The following is a 13,637-nucleotide window of genomic DNA, read 5'->3' as shown; positions in this document are numbered from 1 at the left end:
GTCTTGCATCACATTTAGCATCATTTGAGAATAGAAAAACGATTTGTTTTGTTGTGGCTCACTGAATCAGACAACTCTGTAGCCTATACCATCCTTATAAAAAAAGACCCATCGCCTTTCATGTATTACATATTCGAGCAACAGTGCCTTCAGGAAGTTCACATGACTTTTTCCACATTTTGTGTTACAGCCTGAATTTCAAAAAGGTTTTGTCACTGGCCGACACACACTACCCCATAGTGTCAACGTGGAAATTGTAAAAAAAAAAAAAAATATATATATATATATAGATTTAAAAATGACAAATATCTTGAGTCAATAAGTGTTCAATCCCTTTGTAATGGAAAGCCTAAATAAGTTCAGGAGTAAATTTGTGCATAACAAGTAACATGAGAGATAAATATATAGAAAAATGTAAAATATCTTGAGTTGTAATGGCAAGCCTAAATAAGTTCAGGAGTAAACTTATGCTTAACAAGTCACATAATAAGTTGCATGTACTCACTGTGTGCAATAAGTGTTTAACATTTTTTGAATGACTACCTCATCTCCATACCCCACACATAAATATAATTGTAAGGTCCCTTGCAAAGAAGGGCACCTTTTGGTAGATGGGTAAAAAAAATAAAATAATTGAATATCCCTTAGAGCATGGTGAAGTTATTAATTACACTTTGGATGGTGTATCAATACACCCAGTCACTAGAAAGATACAGGCGTCCTTCCTAATTCAGTTGCCGGAGAGGAAGGAAACAGCTCAGGGATTTCACAATGAGGCCAATGGTGACTTTAAAACAGTTACAGAGTTGAATGGCTGTGATAGGAGACAACTAAGGATGGATCAACATTGTAGTTACTCCACAATACTAACCTAAATGACAGAGTGAAAAGAAAGCCTGTACATATTACAAATATTCAAAAACATGCATCCTGTTTGCAACAAGGCACTAAAGTAACACTGCAAAAAATGTTCCAAAGCAATTAACTTTTTGTCCTGAATACAAAGCGTTATGTTTGGGGCAAATCACTTTACTGAGTACCACTCTCCATATTTTCAAGCACAATGGTGGCTGCATCATGTTATGGGTATGCTTGTAATCAAGAAGGACTGGGGAGGTTTCCTGGATAACTAAACACAGGCAAAAACCCTAGAGGAAAACCTGGTTCAGTCTGCTTCACCATTCAGCAGGACAATAACCTAAAACACAAGGCCACTTACCAAGAAGACGGTGAATGTTCCTGAGTGGCCAAGTTACAGTTTTGAATCTCTATGGCAAGACCTGAAAATGGTTGTCTAGCAATGGTCAACAACCAATTTGACAGAGCTTGAAGAATTTTTTAAAGAATGTGGAAAGTTCTTAGAGACTTACCCAGAAAGACTCTCAGCTGTCATCGCTGCCAAAGGTTCTTCTACAAAGTGTTGACTCGGGTGTGAATACTTATGTAAATTAGGTATTTCATTTTCAATAAATGTACAAAAATGTCAAAATACATGTTTTCACTTTGTCATTATGGGGTAGTGTGTGTAGGTGGGCGAGAAAATATATATTTAATTCATCCCCACTACAGTAAGCTCTTCCATAGAAATATAATCTAGTCATTATATTTCTATGTAAAGAATCACTGGTGAATCAGAGCATTATGGGTACTGAAGTTATGCTACAAAGGTGTACAGTATGACAAGCAGGATTCCACACAGTGTGTCATGCTGACTCTGAAGCAGGCCTGGACACAGGGTCTGTTTCACATTTCACTGTGAAACATGTTTGATGGCTGCCATCGAGAAGCAGAGGTGAACACTAGTCTCTCGTACTAGCAGCACACCCCTGCTTTACTGTAACAAGAACCCCCCCACCTCCCTCTCTACCCTGGCTGGAGATGAGGGGAGTATTCTCTCATCTCCCTCTTGTGAAGTTAGTGGCTCAGGCTTGCTGCCCGACGCCCCACACCCCACTCCCATTGGGCCAGGGTTTCTACAGTGTGCAGCCACACCTCCCAGCATGGAGTCATGGGTGACATATTGCACTGAGATCCACAGTATGCTGACTGAAGTAAATCCCAGAGTCTAACTTCCAGTATCATTGATTAAGCTGAACATGCTCATAGTGGCTAATAACGTGTGAGAATAGAGAGCGTCAGGAAATGTATGCCTACTTTTTAATTTCTGCGGTGAGAGGAGGAGACAGGGAGTTGGACGACAAAAGAACAACATGAGTCAGAGACACGCTTTAAACTAACGTCGAGAGATTTTAATTCCATGTCTGGCCTTCAACGGTTTGTTTCACCCTGTCATCAGTGGTCAGTCTGGTACAGAACAGGGCAGGCAGCAGTAGTTGCAGTTGGCTGGGAGCCTAGCCCAGGGTCCTATTCATTGGGGAACACTAGCAAACAGCTTTAAAGCGTTTATTTTTTGTTGTTGACCAACACCAGGTAGGGACTTCCTGTTTCAGTCTGTTTGGTGCCTAATGAACAAGACCCAGGGCTGGGCGTGTGGGGGGGGGGACAGTCCCATGAGCGCATAGTTTCAGAACACAAACAGCTAGAGGAATGATTGGTGGCTTTTTCCTGGCCCTATTTCTTCATCTGTTGACACTAGAAAAACCAGCTGTGTCATTGTCCGCCGAGGGGGAAAATGGGGAGGGGAGAGGTGGGCCTTCCAAAGCACTGCATGAGACGTTACCCGAGTCGACCCCTCCCTGCCCCAGGAAATGTTAGGAGTGTGTCTGTCAGCCAGGTAATTATGCAGGCAGCATCTGGAGCTCAAACTCAAGCCACTGGTATGTGTTAGTGCATATTATTGCAAATGGACTGACTCAGTCAAAAACAGGTTTGAGCACATACCCAGACTGTAGTGGTCTCCAAGACTTGATCTCAGATCAGTTTTGCTTTTCACCTCTTAAAAAGGTTCAGATTAGGATTGGCGCAGGCTAGAGATGATCCCTAGATCTGTGTTTTAAGTCGAGCTGTCAATGCCACCTGCTGGTTCTCGTTAGTGTTCTAATGAGGCACACACACTGGTTGAATCAACGTTGTTTCCACGCCATTTCAATGAAAGGACTTTGAACCGACGTTGAAGTGGGCCAGTGATGCGTGGTCAGTCAGGCGAGGAGGTTCCGTTGACCAAGGTCACGTTTCATTTTATTGCAGTCATCATTTCTATTCACAAAGTTAACCCCTTCAAAAGCAAGCCTTAGAATGACCCATTTTCTATATTCAATTCAATAAATATACAGACATCACGGGGACGATAATGTGGAGTTCCTTAGTTTGAACTTCCCAGAATCAAATAGATTCCTATTGCTGATCAACAGTGTCGTCACATCTCCTGAATCATCTCAAATAAAGGATCTAGTGTTACAGATTAGATCCTCAAGTCAAATCAATGGAATGAAGCCAGAAAAGGTCAAAGTACGTTAATTAATAAGGGCTGTATAGGCACTGCCATTTCAATAGGTGAGGGGGGAGGCAACTTTTTTGTTTTAGGAGGGGGGATACTGTCTAAAAGGGGTGAGGGGGCAAGGGTGTACCAGACCGCATCCTATTAACAAGCGTTCACATTGTGCACTTTGCAAAACATTGTGCTGTTTTTCAGCAGTTAAAAATCGTACCTATTTGGCAAAGAAAACATTCATTGAGCATCAATCGTTACAAAATGAAACTTGAGGGACCTGACGTGGAGGCGCTGTACAGAGAAGCAGCTCATTTTGGAGGTTAATACTGAATGGAACTGTGATGATGGATAGAAACACCAAAATATCTTCTGTCGAAATAAGCTTGTTTTTCAGTTTCTTGCACTAAGGTCTGATAGACTTGTGTTTCCCACAAGTGCCCAATTGAAACCATTATTAAATGTTCTGGGGTGAAGTCTTCCCCTAGGTACAGATCTGGGATCAGCTTCTCCTCCCCCAATCCTAACCTTAAAAAGGTCCAATGCAGACATTTTTATCTCAATATGAAATCATTTCTGGGTAACAATTAAGTACCTTACTGTGATTCTTTTTGACCATTTTAATTGAAAACAAACAAAAATAGCTTCTTAGCAAAGAGCAGTGGTCTGAGCTGTTATTGGCAGAGATGTTTGAAACAGTCTTATTTACCACCTGGTAATGTCACCAGGCAGGCCAAAACTCCCTCCCACCAAAACAGGCTGAAATGTCTGTCTTTGCAAACAGCTCTTACACGAAAAAAGGCATTATAATTTTCACAATTTCAAAGTATCATTCCAACCTCACAGTGTGGAAATGCATGATAAAACCCCAAAATCCACTGTTTTGACTGCACTGGGCCTTTAACCATTAGTGGGGGAAATGCAAAACTGACCCAATATCAGAATCTAGGGGCAAGTTCACCCTCCTCCATTACTGAACACTTCATTAGAGGACTATATAGGAACGACTACTCCGTCATTTAACGCCGACCATTGATAGGTAGCCTAATACCACCAAGGTCCAGAAAGTCACAAAAAGCCGTGTAAACGCTCAGTGACAGCTGGAGACAACCATTCTGAAAACAACTAGGCCTACTAAGTGTTTCGGTCCAGCTTCAAACCATTGTAGTCTGCTGTAGCATTAACAAACGTGTTAGGTAATTGCTTTCCCATTTTCCTATGAATATTTGAGCGATTTTTTTTTGGGGGGGGGGGAAATGTGTAGAACGTGTGACCTAATGGTCCTGATCTTTAGTCTCCATCTGTAGTCATTGAGAGGCAGAGTGACAAACGGGACACTGTCTGGAGTTAGCTTAGGTCTGCCCATAGAAACAAAATCTACTCTGAGAATGCCATGGTCTGAGGGGCTTTGCCCATTCTAGTAATTCTATTTCTATGGGTCTGGCGACTGATAATCCCACGTCGAGATTGAGGTTTACAAAATTAAAAACCACGTTAAAAAAAAAAAAAATCATCGAAAAAAAAAAATACTTCTGCGACCATCAGTGCTTCTCTCGCGGTTTCATATACAAGAGTAGAGTATATAAATGTAAAATGAGTAAAAAAAAATAAAAATAAAGAAATGAGTGCAATGACAAACCATATATGCCTTTGCCCCTTTGTTTCTCTCCCAAAAGGTTACATGTCTAGCTAGCGATTCAGGAGCTCAGGGCCCACTGCCACAGTCCACTGTCTCTCGGCCTCTCTCTCCCTGTGTCAGTTTAAAACCAGTCTGTTTACATTGTCAGTTTGAGTTTGGCTCTGAGAGTCAAGTCAAGTCCTTGGGTAGGCAGTGTTACCACCTCTCTTGCCCATAAAAAGTGGCGCAAAAAAATGTATCTGTAGTGGTTGCTGATAAAACACACAGACGACATGACAGAAAAATAAAAAATGAAAAGGCTTTTTGATTGGCAGCGGCCCTTCTCTCCTTCCAGCCTATCAGGGGTTCCAGTAAAGGTGTGGGGGGGCGGGTCTGAGGGAGTTGTTATTGTACATCCGAGATCCAATTCTTGGGTGTAGGCCCTCACCCCCAAACCTCCATCCATCTCAGAACCAGCCCTCTCTGCTCCCTCTTCTGCCTTTCTTCCGTTTTGCCCGAGTTCCTCATTATCTTGCTCCGTTCTGCCCAACTTCCTTAGCTGGGCCTAGCCCTGGGCTAGATGAACTTGAAGCACTTAGTCTTGTCATGGGGCAGACGTGTCTTGAAGAGTACAGAGTCCACGCGGAACTGTGTGTAGAGTAAAGGCATGTAGCCGTACACCTTGACAAAGAAGTTGATGCACTTGTGGCGCTCGTGGAAGTGAGAGTCATCGTGCGACAGGGCTTGCGGGCAGCCGGGGCAGCGGAAGGTCCAACGAGACGTCACCTAAGAGGGAGGAAATGGAAAGGGTGTGTATCTAATCACAATGCTACAACCATTTTGATTGCTTTGTCGATACCATGAACATGTGGTCGTAAAATATGGCAGTGTGTGCCAATGAATATTGGGACAGAATACTTGCACAGAATTGTATACCGCGACACATATTACAGTGCATAAAATGAGGTTGACTCTTGGGGTTGATTCTCCAGGAAAAAGAAAGTCACTCATTGGTTATTGGAGGTTACTTCCCACCACATGCATTATTCACCTGCCTTTTTCCTACCAGGGCCAACTTGCTGTCAAGTCATACACGCTATCGAAGCCTGTTCTAATTCCTGAATGGAACACCTGGGAATATTCCAAGATTCCGGGTCCCACAATTCCCCCTGGCTCGATTGGCATAATTAGTCTGCTAGCCATAAATATGTATATACTAGTATAAATGTCCTGCAAATAGATGTCGAGGGAAACGCAAGCGTAGGGCAACAATCCAATCTTGTTGTGCTCTGATTTATAATTTGCCACAGAATAATGAGCATGTCAGGTTGAGTAATGGTTGGCTAAGTGAGCAGAAATATAAATAAACAGTACCCGGGGTGTGTGTGTCTTTTTGGAGTATACGTGGGTGTGTGCGCCCCACTGACCTTGATAGGGGGCTTTCGGGTGATGTGTGACACCAGGAAGTTCATGGCGATATCCTCGCAGTTGATGTACTCGTCCACCATGTCGCGGATGGCCTGAGGCATCACATACGAGTACAGGTACGCGTAGTACTGCAGCAGAGAGACAAAACATATGAGGGAATCAACCGGCGTCCCGTGCATTAGAACACGCAACGTTTTAAAACATTTTGCAACAGAAAATGAAAATGAGCGAGTCCAATGGGGTGGCAGGTTAGCCTAGTGGTTAGAGCGAATCCCCGAACTGACAAGGTTCAAATCTGTCGTTCTGCCCCTGAACAGGCAGTTAACCCACTGTTCCTAGGCCGTCATTGACAATAAGAATTTGTTCTTAACTGACTTGCCTAGTTAAATAAAGGTAAAAAAAAATTATAATAACTAAAATGGACAAGTCATCCCTCCCTGTTTTACGTTCTTTTCTTCCGTTTGGTGCCTAATGAATATGGCCCAGGTGGAATGACGAGAGGGTGAGACAGGTCAGACCAAAGAACGGAAGTCATGAAGAGAAGGGATGAGGGTGATGCATCTTATAGAAGACGGGTAAGTTTCGGAAAGCATTCGGAAAGTATTCAGACCTCTTTCCTTTCTCCATTTTGATACGTTACAGCCTTATTTTAAAATGGATTAAATAAAACATTTTACTCATAATTTTACACACAATACCCCATAATGACAAAGTGAAAACAGATTTTTAGATTTTTTTTCACATTTAATAAACCTAAAAAATTGAAATACCATATTTACACAAGTACTCAGACCCTTTACTATGAGACTTGAAATTGAGCTCAGGTGCATCCTGTTTCCATTGATCATCCTTCAGATGTTTCTACAACTTGATTGGAGTCCACCTGTGGTATATTACATTGATTAGACATGATTTGGAAAGGAACACACCTGTCTATATAAGGTCCCCAGTTGACACTGGGGACGGGAACCAAAATGTTCCTGCAGCATTGAAGGTCCCCAAGAAAAAAGTGGCTTCCATTATTCTTAAATGAAATAAGTTTGGAACCACCAAGACTCTTTCTACAGCTGGCCGCCCGGACAGATTTAGCAATCGGGGGAGTAGGGCCTTGGGTCAGGGAGGTGACCAAGAACCCGATGGTCACAATGACAGAGCTCCAGAGTTCCTCTGTGGAGATGGGAGGACACCTCTCTCTGCAGCACTCCACCAATCAGGCCTTTATGGTAGAGTGGCCAGGTAGAAGCCACTCCTCAGTAAAAGGCACATGACAGCCCTCTTGGAGTTTGCCAAAAGGCACCTAGAGACTCTCAGACAATGAGAAACAAGATTTTCTGGTCTGATGAAAGCAAGGTGGAACTCTTTGGCCTGAATGCCAAGCGTCACATCTGGAGGAAACATGGCATCATCCCTACGGTGAAGCATGGTGGTGGCAGCATCATGCTGTGGGGATGTCTTTCAGTGGCAGGGACTGGGAAAATAGTCAGGATCTAGGGAAAGATGAACAGAGCAAAGAACAGAGAGATCCTTAATGAAAACCTGCTCCAGAGCGCTCAGGACCTCAGACTGGGGCAAATGTTCAACTTCCAACTGGACAATCACCCTAAGCACACAGCCAAGACAATGCAGGAGTGGCTTCGGGACAAGTCTCCGAGTGTCCTAGAGTGGCCCAGCCAGAGCCTGGACTTGAACCAGATCGAACATCTCTGGAGAGACCTGAAAATAGCTGTGCTGCGATGCTCCCCATCCAACCGGACAGAGCTTGAGAGGATCTGCAGAGAAGAATGGGAGAAACTCCCAAAATAGAGGTGTGCCAAGCTTGTAGCGTCATACCCAATTAGACTCGAGACTGTAATCGCTGCCAAAGGTGCTTCAACAAAGTACTGAGTAAAGGGTCTGAATACTTATGTAAATGTGATATAATTTTTTTTTTTATATTAGCAAAAATGTCTAAAAACCTGTTTTTGCTTCATCATTATGGGGTATTGTGTGTAGATGAGGGAAAACAACTATTAAATCAATTTTAGAATAAGGCTGTAACGCACAACAAAATGTGGAAAAAAGTCAAGGGGTCTGAATACTTTCCGAATGCACTGTATGATATAATAATATACGCCATTTAGCAGATGCTTTTATACAAAGTGACTTGCAGTCGTGCATACATTTTACATTACGGGTGGTCCCGGGAATCAAACCCACTATCCTGGTGTTGCAAGCCCCATGCTCTACCACCTGAGCTACAGAGGACCACCAAACAGAGCTATGTGCAGCATAGAGGTCAGGGCTCACAGGGTTGAAAGGTGTCACGACGGGGGAGGGAGAAGGGGAGTACCTTGTGAAAGAAGGCGGCGCCCGTCAGCACCATGGAGAGTTCACAGGAGTAGTTAGAGTTGTAGAGCCATGACTGGTGGTTGACATCCCAGGCATGGAATCTCCCGGGGAAGCCCACGATGCGGTCCCTGGCCTCCCGCCACACCCTGATCCACACAACCAGACCAAGAGAAACATGACGAAAAAGGCAGCAATATACTGGGGAGAATGAGCTGCGACCACAATATATTAATCTTGTATTGTACATGTAGGCCTATAAGGAAAATCATACAGCTGACAACAAGGTCTCCACAGCTCGTCAGCAAGGACAGCAATCTACAAGGAGAAGAGATATGTGTTCTGTTGTGTGTTATTTTCGGACGTGCACACAGACACACACGAGACTACAAAGACGTGCTCACTGAGTGAGGAGTATCAACTGCTACATGTAGTTATCAGACGACACGTTCCTACTTCTGGAAGTCTCCAAAAACATGCTTGCACGTATAAGAGTATAACCTCTTCCCTTGGAGATATAGTACATTCACATTAAATCCACGCTATAGAAAGTCCCAGTGGGAATTTAGCGGTGGTTCTAGGTGAGGAAAAAAATTATTCCAGAATATTTCATGACAAATGACCCCCTTCATACGGTGCCTGCCTGGACACGCTGCAAAAGCGGCAAAACCTTTGGACAATGCTGCAGTCGGGGATTTTGGGAAGCTGTTCAATGGTCATTTCAATACTTGATATTTACCCATTGATTCTTGAAGAATGTAACTTATGAATAAATGACTTACGGGCAATGATCCATCTTTATGATAACCCAAAAATATAGGCTAAGGTTGTATTTCTCCATTGTTTACAAACAACAAAGAATGTAAACAAAGTACGTATAGCTTCAAGATTCGGTTAACCTCTATGGGCTAGGTGGGACGCTTGCGTTCCACCTACTCAACAGCCAGTGTAATCCCGTGGCGCGATATTCAAATACCTCAAAAATGCAAAAACTTCAATTTTTCAAACATATGACTATTTTACACCATTTTAAAGACAAGACTCTTGTTAATCTAACCACACTGTCCGATTTCAAAAAGGCTTTACAACGAAAGCAAAACATTAGATTATGTCAGCAGAGTACCCAGCCAGAAATAATCAGACACCCATTTTTCAAGCTAGCATATAATGTCACATAAACCCAAACCACAGCTAAATGCAGCACTAACCTTTGATGATCTTCATCAGATGACAACCCTAGGACATTATGTTATACAATACATGCATGTTTTGTTCAATCAAGTTCATTTTTATATCAAAAACCAGCTTTTTACATTAGCATGTGACTAGCATGTGACTAGCATTCCGACCGAACACTGCCGATGAATTTACTAAATTACTCACGATAAACGTTCACAAAAAACATAAATTATTTTAAGAATTATAGATACAGAACTCCTCTATGCACTCGATATGTCTGATTTTAAAATAGCTTTTCGGTGAAAGCACATTTTGCAATATTCTAAGTAGATAGCCCGGCATCACAGGGCTAGCTATTTAGACACCCAGCAAGTTCAGCACTCACCAAAGTCAGATTTACTATAAGAAAAATGTTATTACCTTTGCTGTTCTTCGTCAGAATGCACTCCCAGGACTTCTACTTCAATAACAAATGTTGGTTTGGTCCCAAATAATCCATTGTTATATCCTAATAGCGGCGTTTTGTTTGTGCGTTCAAGACACTATCCGAAAGGGTAAATAAGGGTGACGAGCATGGCGCATTTCGTGACAAAAAAATTCTAAATATTCCATTACCGTACTTCGAAGCATGTCAACCGCTGTTTAACCTGTTAGGGCTAGGGGGCAGTATTGACACGGCTGGATAAAAAACATACCCGATTTAATCTGGTTACCACTCCTACCCAGTAACTAGAATATGCATATACTTATTACATATGGATAGAAAACACCCTAAAGTTTCTAAAACTGTTTGAATGGTGTCTGTGAGTATAACAGAACTCAAATGGCAGGTCAAAACCTGAGAGATTCCTTTACAGGAAGTGGCCTGTCTGACCATTTCTTGAACTTCTTTTCCATCTCTATCTTTTACTAAGGATCTCTGCTCTAACGTGACACTTCCTACGTCGTCCATAGGTGCTCAGAGCCCGGGAAAAACCTGAATGTCGTCATCCCAGCCCCAGGCTGAAACACATTATCGCCTTTCTCAAGTGGCCGATCAAGGGACTCTGGGCTTAGGCGCGTGACCCGACCGACCCCGCCTTTGTGATTTTTTCCTCTGTTTGCCGAAAAGGAGATTCTCGGTCGGAATATTATCGCTTTTCTACGAGAAAAATGGCGTAAAAATTGATTTTAAACAGCGGTTGACATGCTTTGAAGTACGGTAATGGAATATTTAGAATTTTTTTGTCACGAATTGCACCATGCGCTCGACCCTTCTTTACCATTTCGGATAGTGTCTGGAACGCACGAACAAAACGCCGCTATTGGGATATAACGATGGATTATTTTGGACCAAACCAACATTTGTTATTGAAGTAGCAGTCCTGGGAGTGCATTCTGACGAAGACAACAAAAGGTAATCAAACTTTTATAATAGTAAATATGATTATGGTGAGTGCTAAACTTGCCGGGTGTCTAAATAGCTAGCCCGTGATGCCTGGGCTATGTACTTAGAATATTGCAAAATGTGCTTTCACCAAAAAGCTATTTTAAAATCGGACATATCGAGTGCATAGAGGAGGTCTGTATCTATAATTCTTAAAATAATTGTTATGCTTTTTGTGAACGTTTATCGTGAGTAATTTAGTAAAATGTTAGCGAATTCCCCGGAAGTTTGCGGGGGGGATGCTAGTTCTGAACGTCACATGCTAATGTAAAAAGCTGGTTTTTGATATAAATATGAACTTGATTGAACAAAACATGCATGTATTGTATAACATAATGTCCTAGGGTTGTCATCTGATGAAGATCATCAAAGGTGAGTGCTGCATTTAGCTGTCTTCTGGGTTTTTGTGACATTATATGCTAGCTTGAAAAATGGGTGTCTGATTATTTCTGGCTTGGTACTCTGCTGACATAATGTAATGTTTTGCTTTCGTTGTAAAGCCTTTTTGAAATCGGACAGTGTGGTTAGATTAACGAGAGTCTTGTCTTTAAATAGCTGTAAAATAGTCATATGTTTGAGAAATTGAAGTAATAGGATTTTTAAGGTTTTGAAAATCGCGCCACAGGCTTCAAGTGGCTGTTACGTAGGTGGGACGAATTCGTCCCGCCTAGCCCAGAGAGGTTAAAATCAATTTTTATGCCATTTTTCTCGTAAAAAAGCGATAATATTCCGACCGGGAAATCGTTTTTTATTACAAAGAGAGTGAAAGGTAAAGCATGCTATCCCCTCATGCACGAGCCTCAGTCTAATGGCCCTCTGATAGAGCACTTGCCAAACGCGCTAATGTGTTTCAGCCTGGGAATGGAATTACATCGTTCAGCTTTTTCCCGCCTTCTGAGAGCCCATGGGAGCCGTAGGAAGTGTCACGTCATGCCAGAGATCCCCTGTATTTGTTAGAGATGATCAAGGAGGGCAAGAAATGGTCAGACAGGCCACTTCCTGTAAGGAATCTTCTCAGGGTTTTGCCTGCCAAATGAGTTCTGTTATACTCACAGACACCATTCAAACAGTTTTAGAAACTTTAGGGTGTTTTCTATCCAAAGCCAATAATTATATGCATATTCTAGTTACTGGGCAGGAGTAGTAACCAGATTAAATCGGGTACGTTTTTTATCCGGCCATGTCAATACTGCCCCCTAGCCCTAACAGGTTAAAATATGAACAAACATGTCCAGTCATTGCGCCTAGAGCGCTGTCTATGGATTTGAGAGGTGTTACATTCCCTAGCTCAGATTTTTTCCCACTCCTCTGTTTTGAATCCCACAACGTAGCTTTGCACATGGCCCTGATGTGATATTCAAGGTGAGGCAAGTCTAGTGCGCTTGAAAAATCAACATGGTCCATTTCTTTCTTGTTGATCTGTCAGGGTCAGTTGCATTAGTGTATGTTTTGGTTTATGCTGTGGTACTGAGCAGAAAATGCTTTTAAAAATGTCAGTGTGCGTTGAATGTTTTTTCTTTCTTCATTATTATACATTTTATTTATTTTTTACTTTTGGAATAAGTGTCGATTAACACGACGCTTGTCGATATCTGTAGACAGATCATCGGTCTGCTGGGTTCCAAAGAAAAATGTATCTCTTTGAAAATCAATGAAGCACAAAACAAAGTACACTTTCTTTCTCCAAAAAGCTTTGGATCCAATGACTGGTCCCAGACTCCCCTCTAACTGACCTGAACCCAAACATAATCTCGTCATGGCGGAGGTGGGCGTCATCGTCGATGGACAAGATGGCCTCCGTTTCCACAGCGTCCCAGGGCAGGAAGCGGTTGTTGAGGCTGTTCTTCTCCGTGCGCACCACCTGCAGGACAGGAGAAGTGTTAAATAGAAAATATGAGTATTTTCTTAATTAGTTAACTGTTAATACGATCGCAAGAATGTGTGCATGTCGGTAGTCAAGTTTTCAAGATAGAGGACTTTTAAGTACAGAGCAAAAACACTATGTTTTGCATGACTATCCATTTAATGTCGAATTTCATGAAAGTATAGCACAGGGTAATGGTCCAAACCACTCAGCCCCCCTTTCTCAACAGCTTTATTAGGCTAACCCATCTAACAAAAAACATGAAAGTATGGAATGATCTAATAGCATTCAATAGTTACGCGGTTTGTCAAATGTGTGGACCAATTAGGCTATTCATTCAAGATCATTAAACTATCCTCCCATATCTCCCTACACAGAGGTAATCTCTTTCCTACAGACAGTGTAATTG

At 42.3% G+C, this 13,637-nt stretch overlaps 1 protein-coding gene across 1 annotated transcript in view; it reads right to left on the bottom strand.

Moving 5' to 3' along the window:
* Positions 1-2,222: 2,222 nt before the first annotated feature.
* LOC106571659 (exostosin-like 3) overlaps positions 2,223-13,637 on the bottom strand; it is a 46,807-nt gene continuing 35,392 nt past the window's right edge. The window contains exons 3-6 of the mRNA XM_014144974.3: positions 13,098-13,225; positions 8,764-8,908; positions 6,434-6,562; positions 2,223-5,792 (exon numbers count right to left, since the gene is read on the bottom strand). Coding sequence (XP_014000449.1) covers positions 5,583-5,792; positions 6,434-6,562; positions 8,764-8,908; positions 13,098-13,225 — 612 coding nt within the window. The 3' untranslated portion in view covers positions 2,223-5,582. The remainder of the gene's footprint in view (positions 5,793-6,433; positions 6,563-8,763; positions 8,909-13,097; positions 13,226-13,637) is intronic.

This window comes from Salmo salar, chromosome 15 (assembly GCF_965601325.2).
Source record: "Salmo salar chromosome 15, fSalSal1, whole genome shotgun sequence".
NCBI lineage: Eukaryota > Metazoa > Chordata > Actinopteri > Salmoniformes > Salmonidae > Salmo > Salmo salar.
The sequence above is the reverse complement of the archived record's forward strand: the minus strand, read 5'-3'. Positions and strand labels throughout refer to the sequence as shown.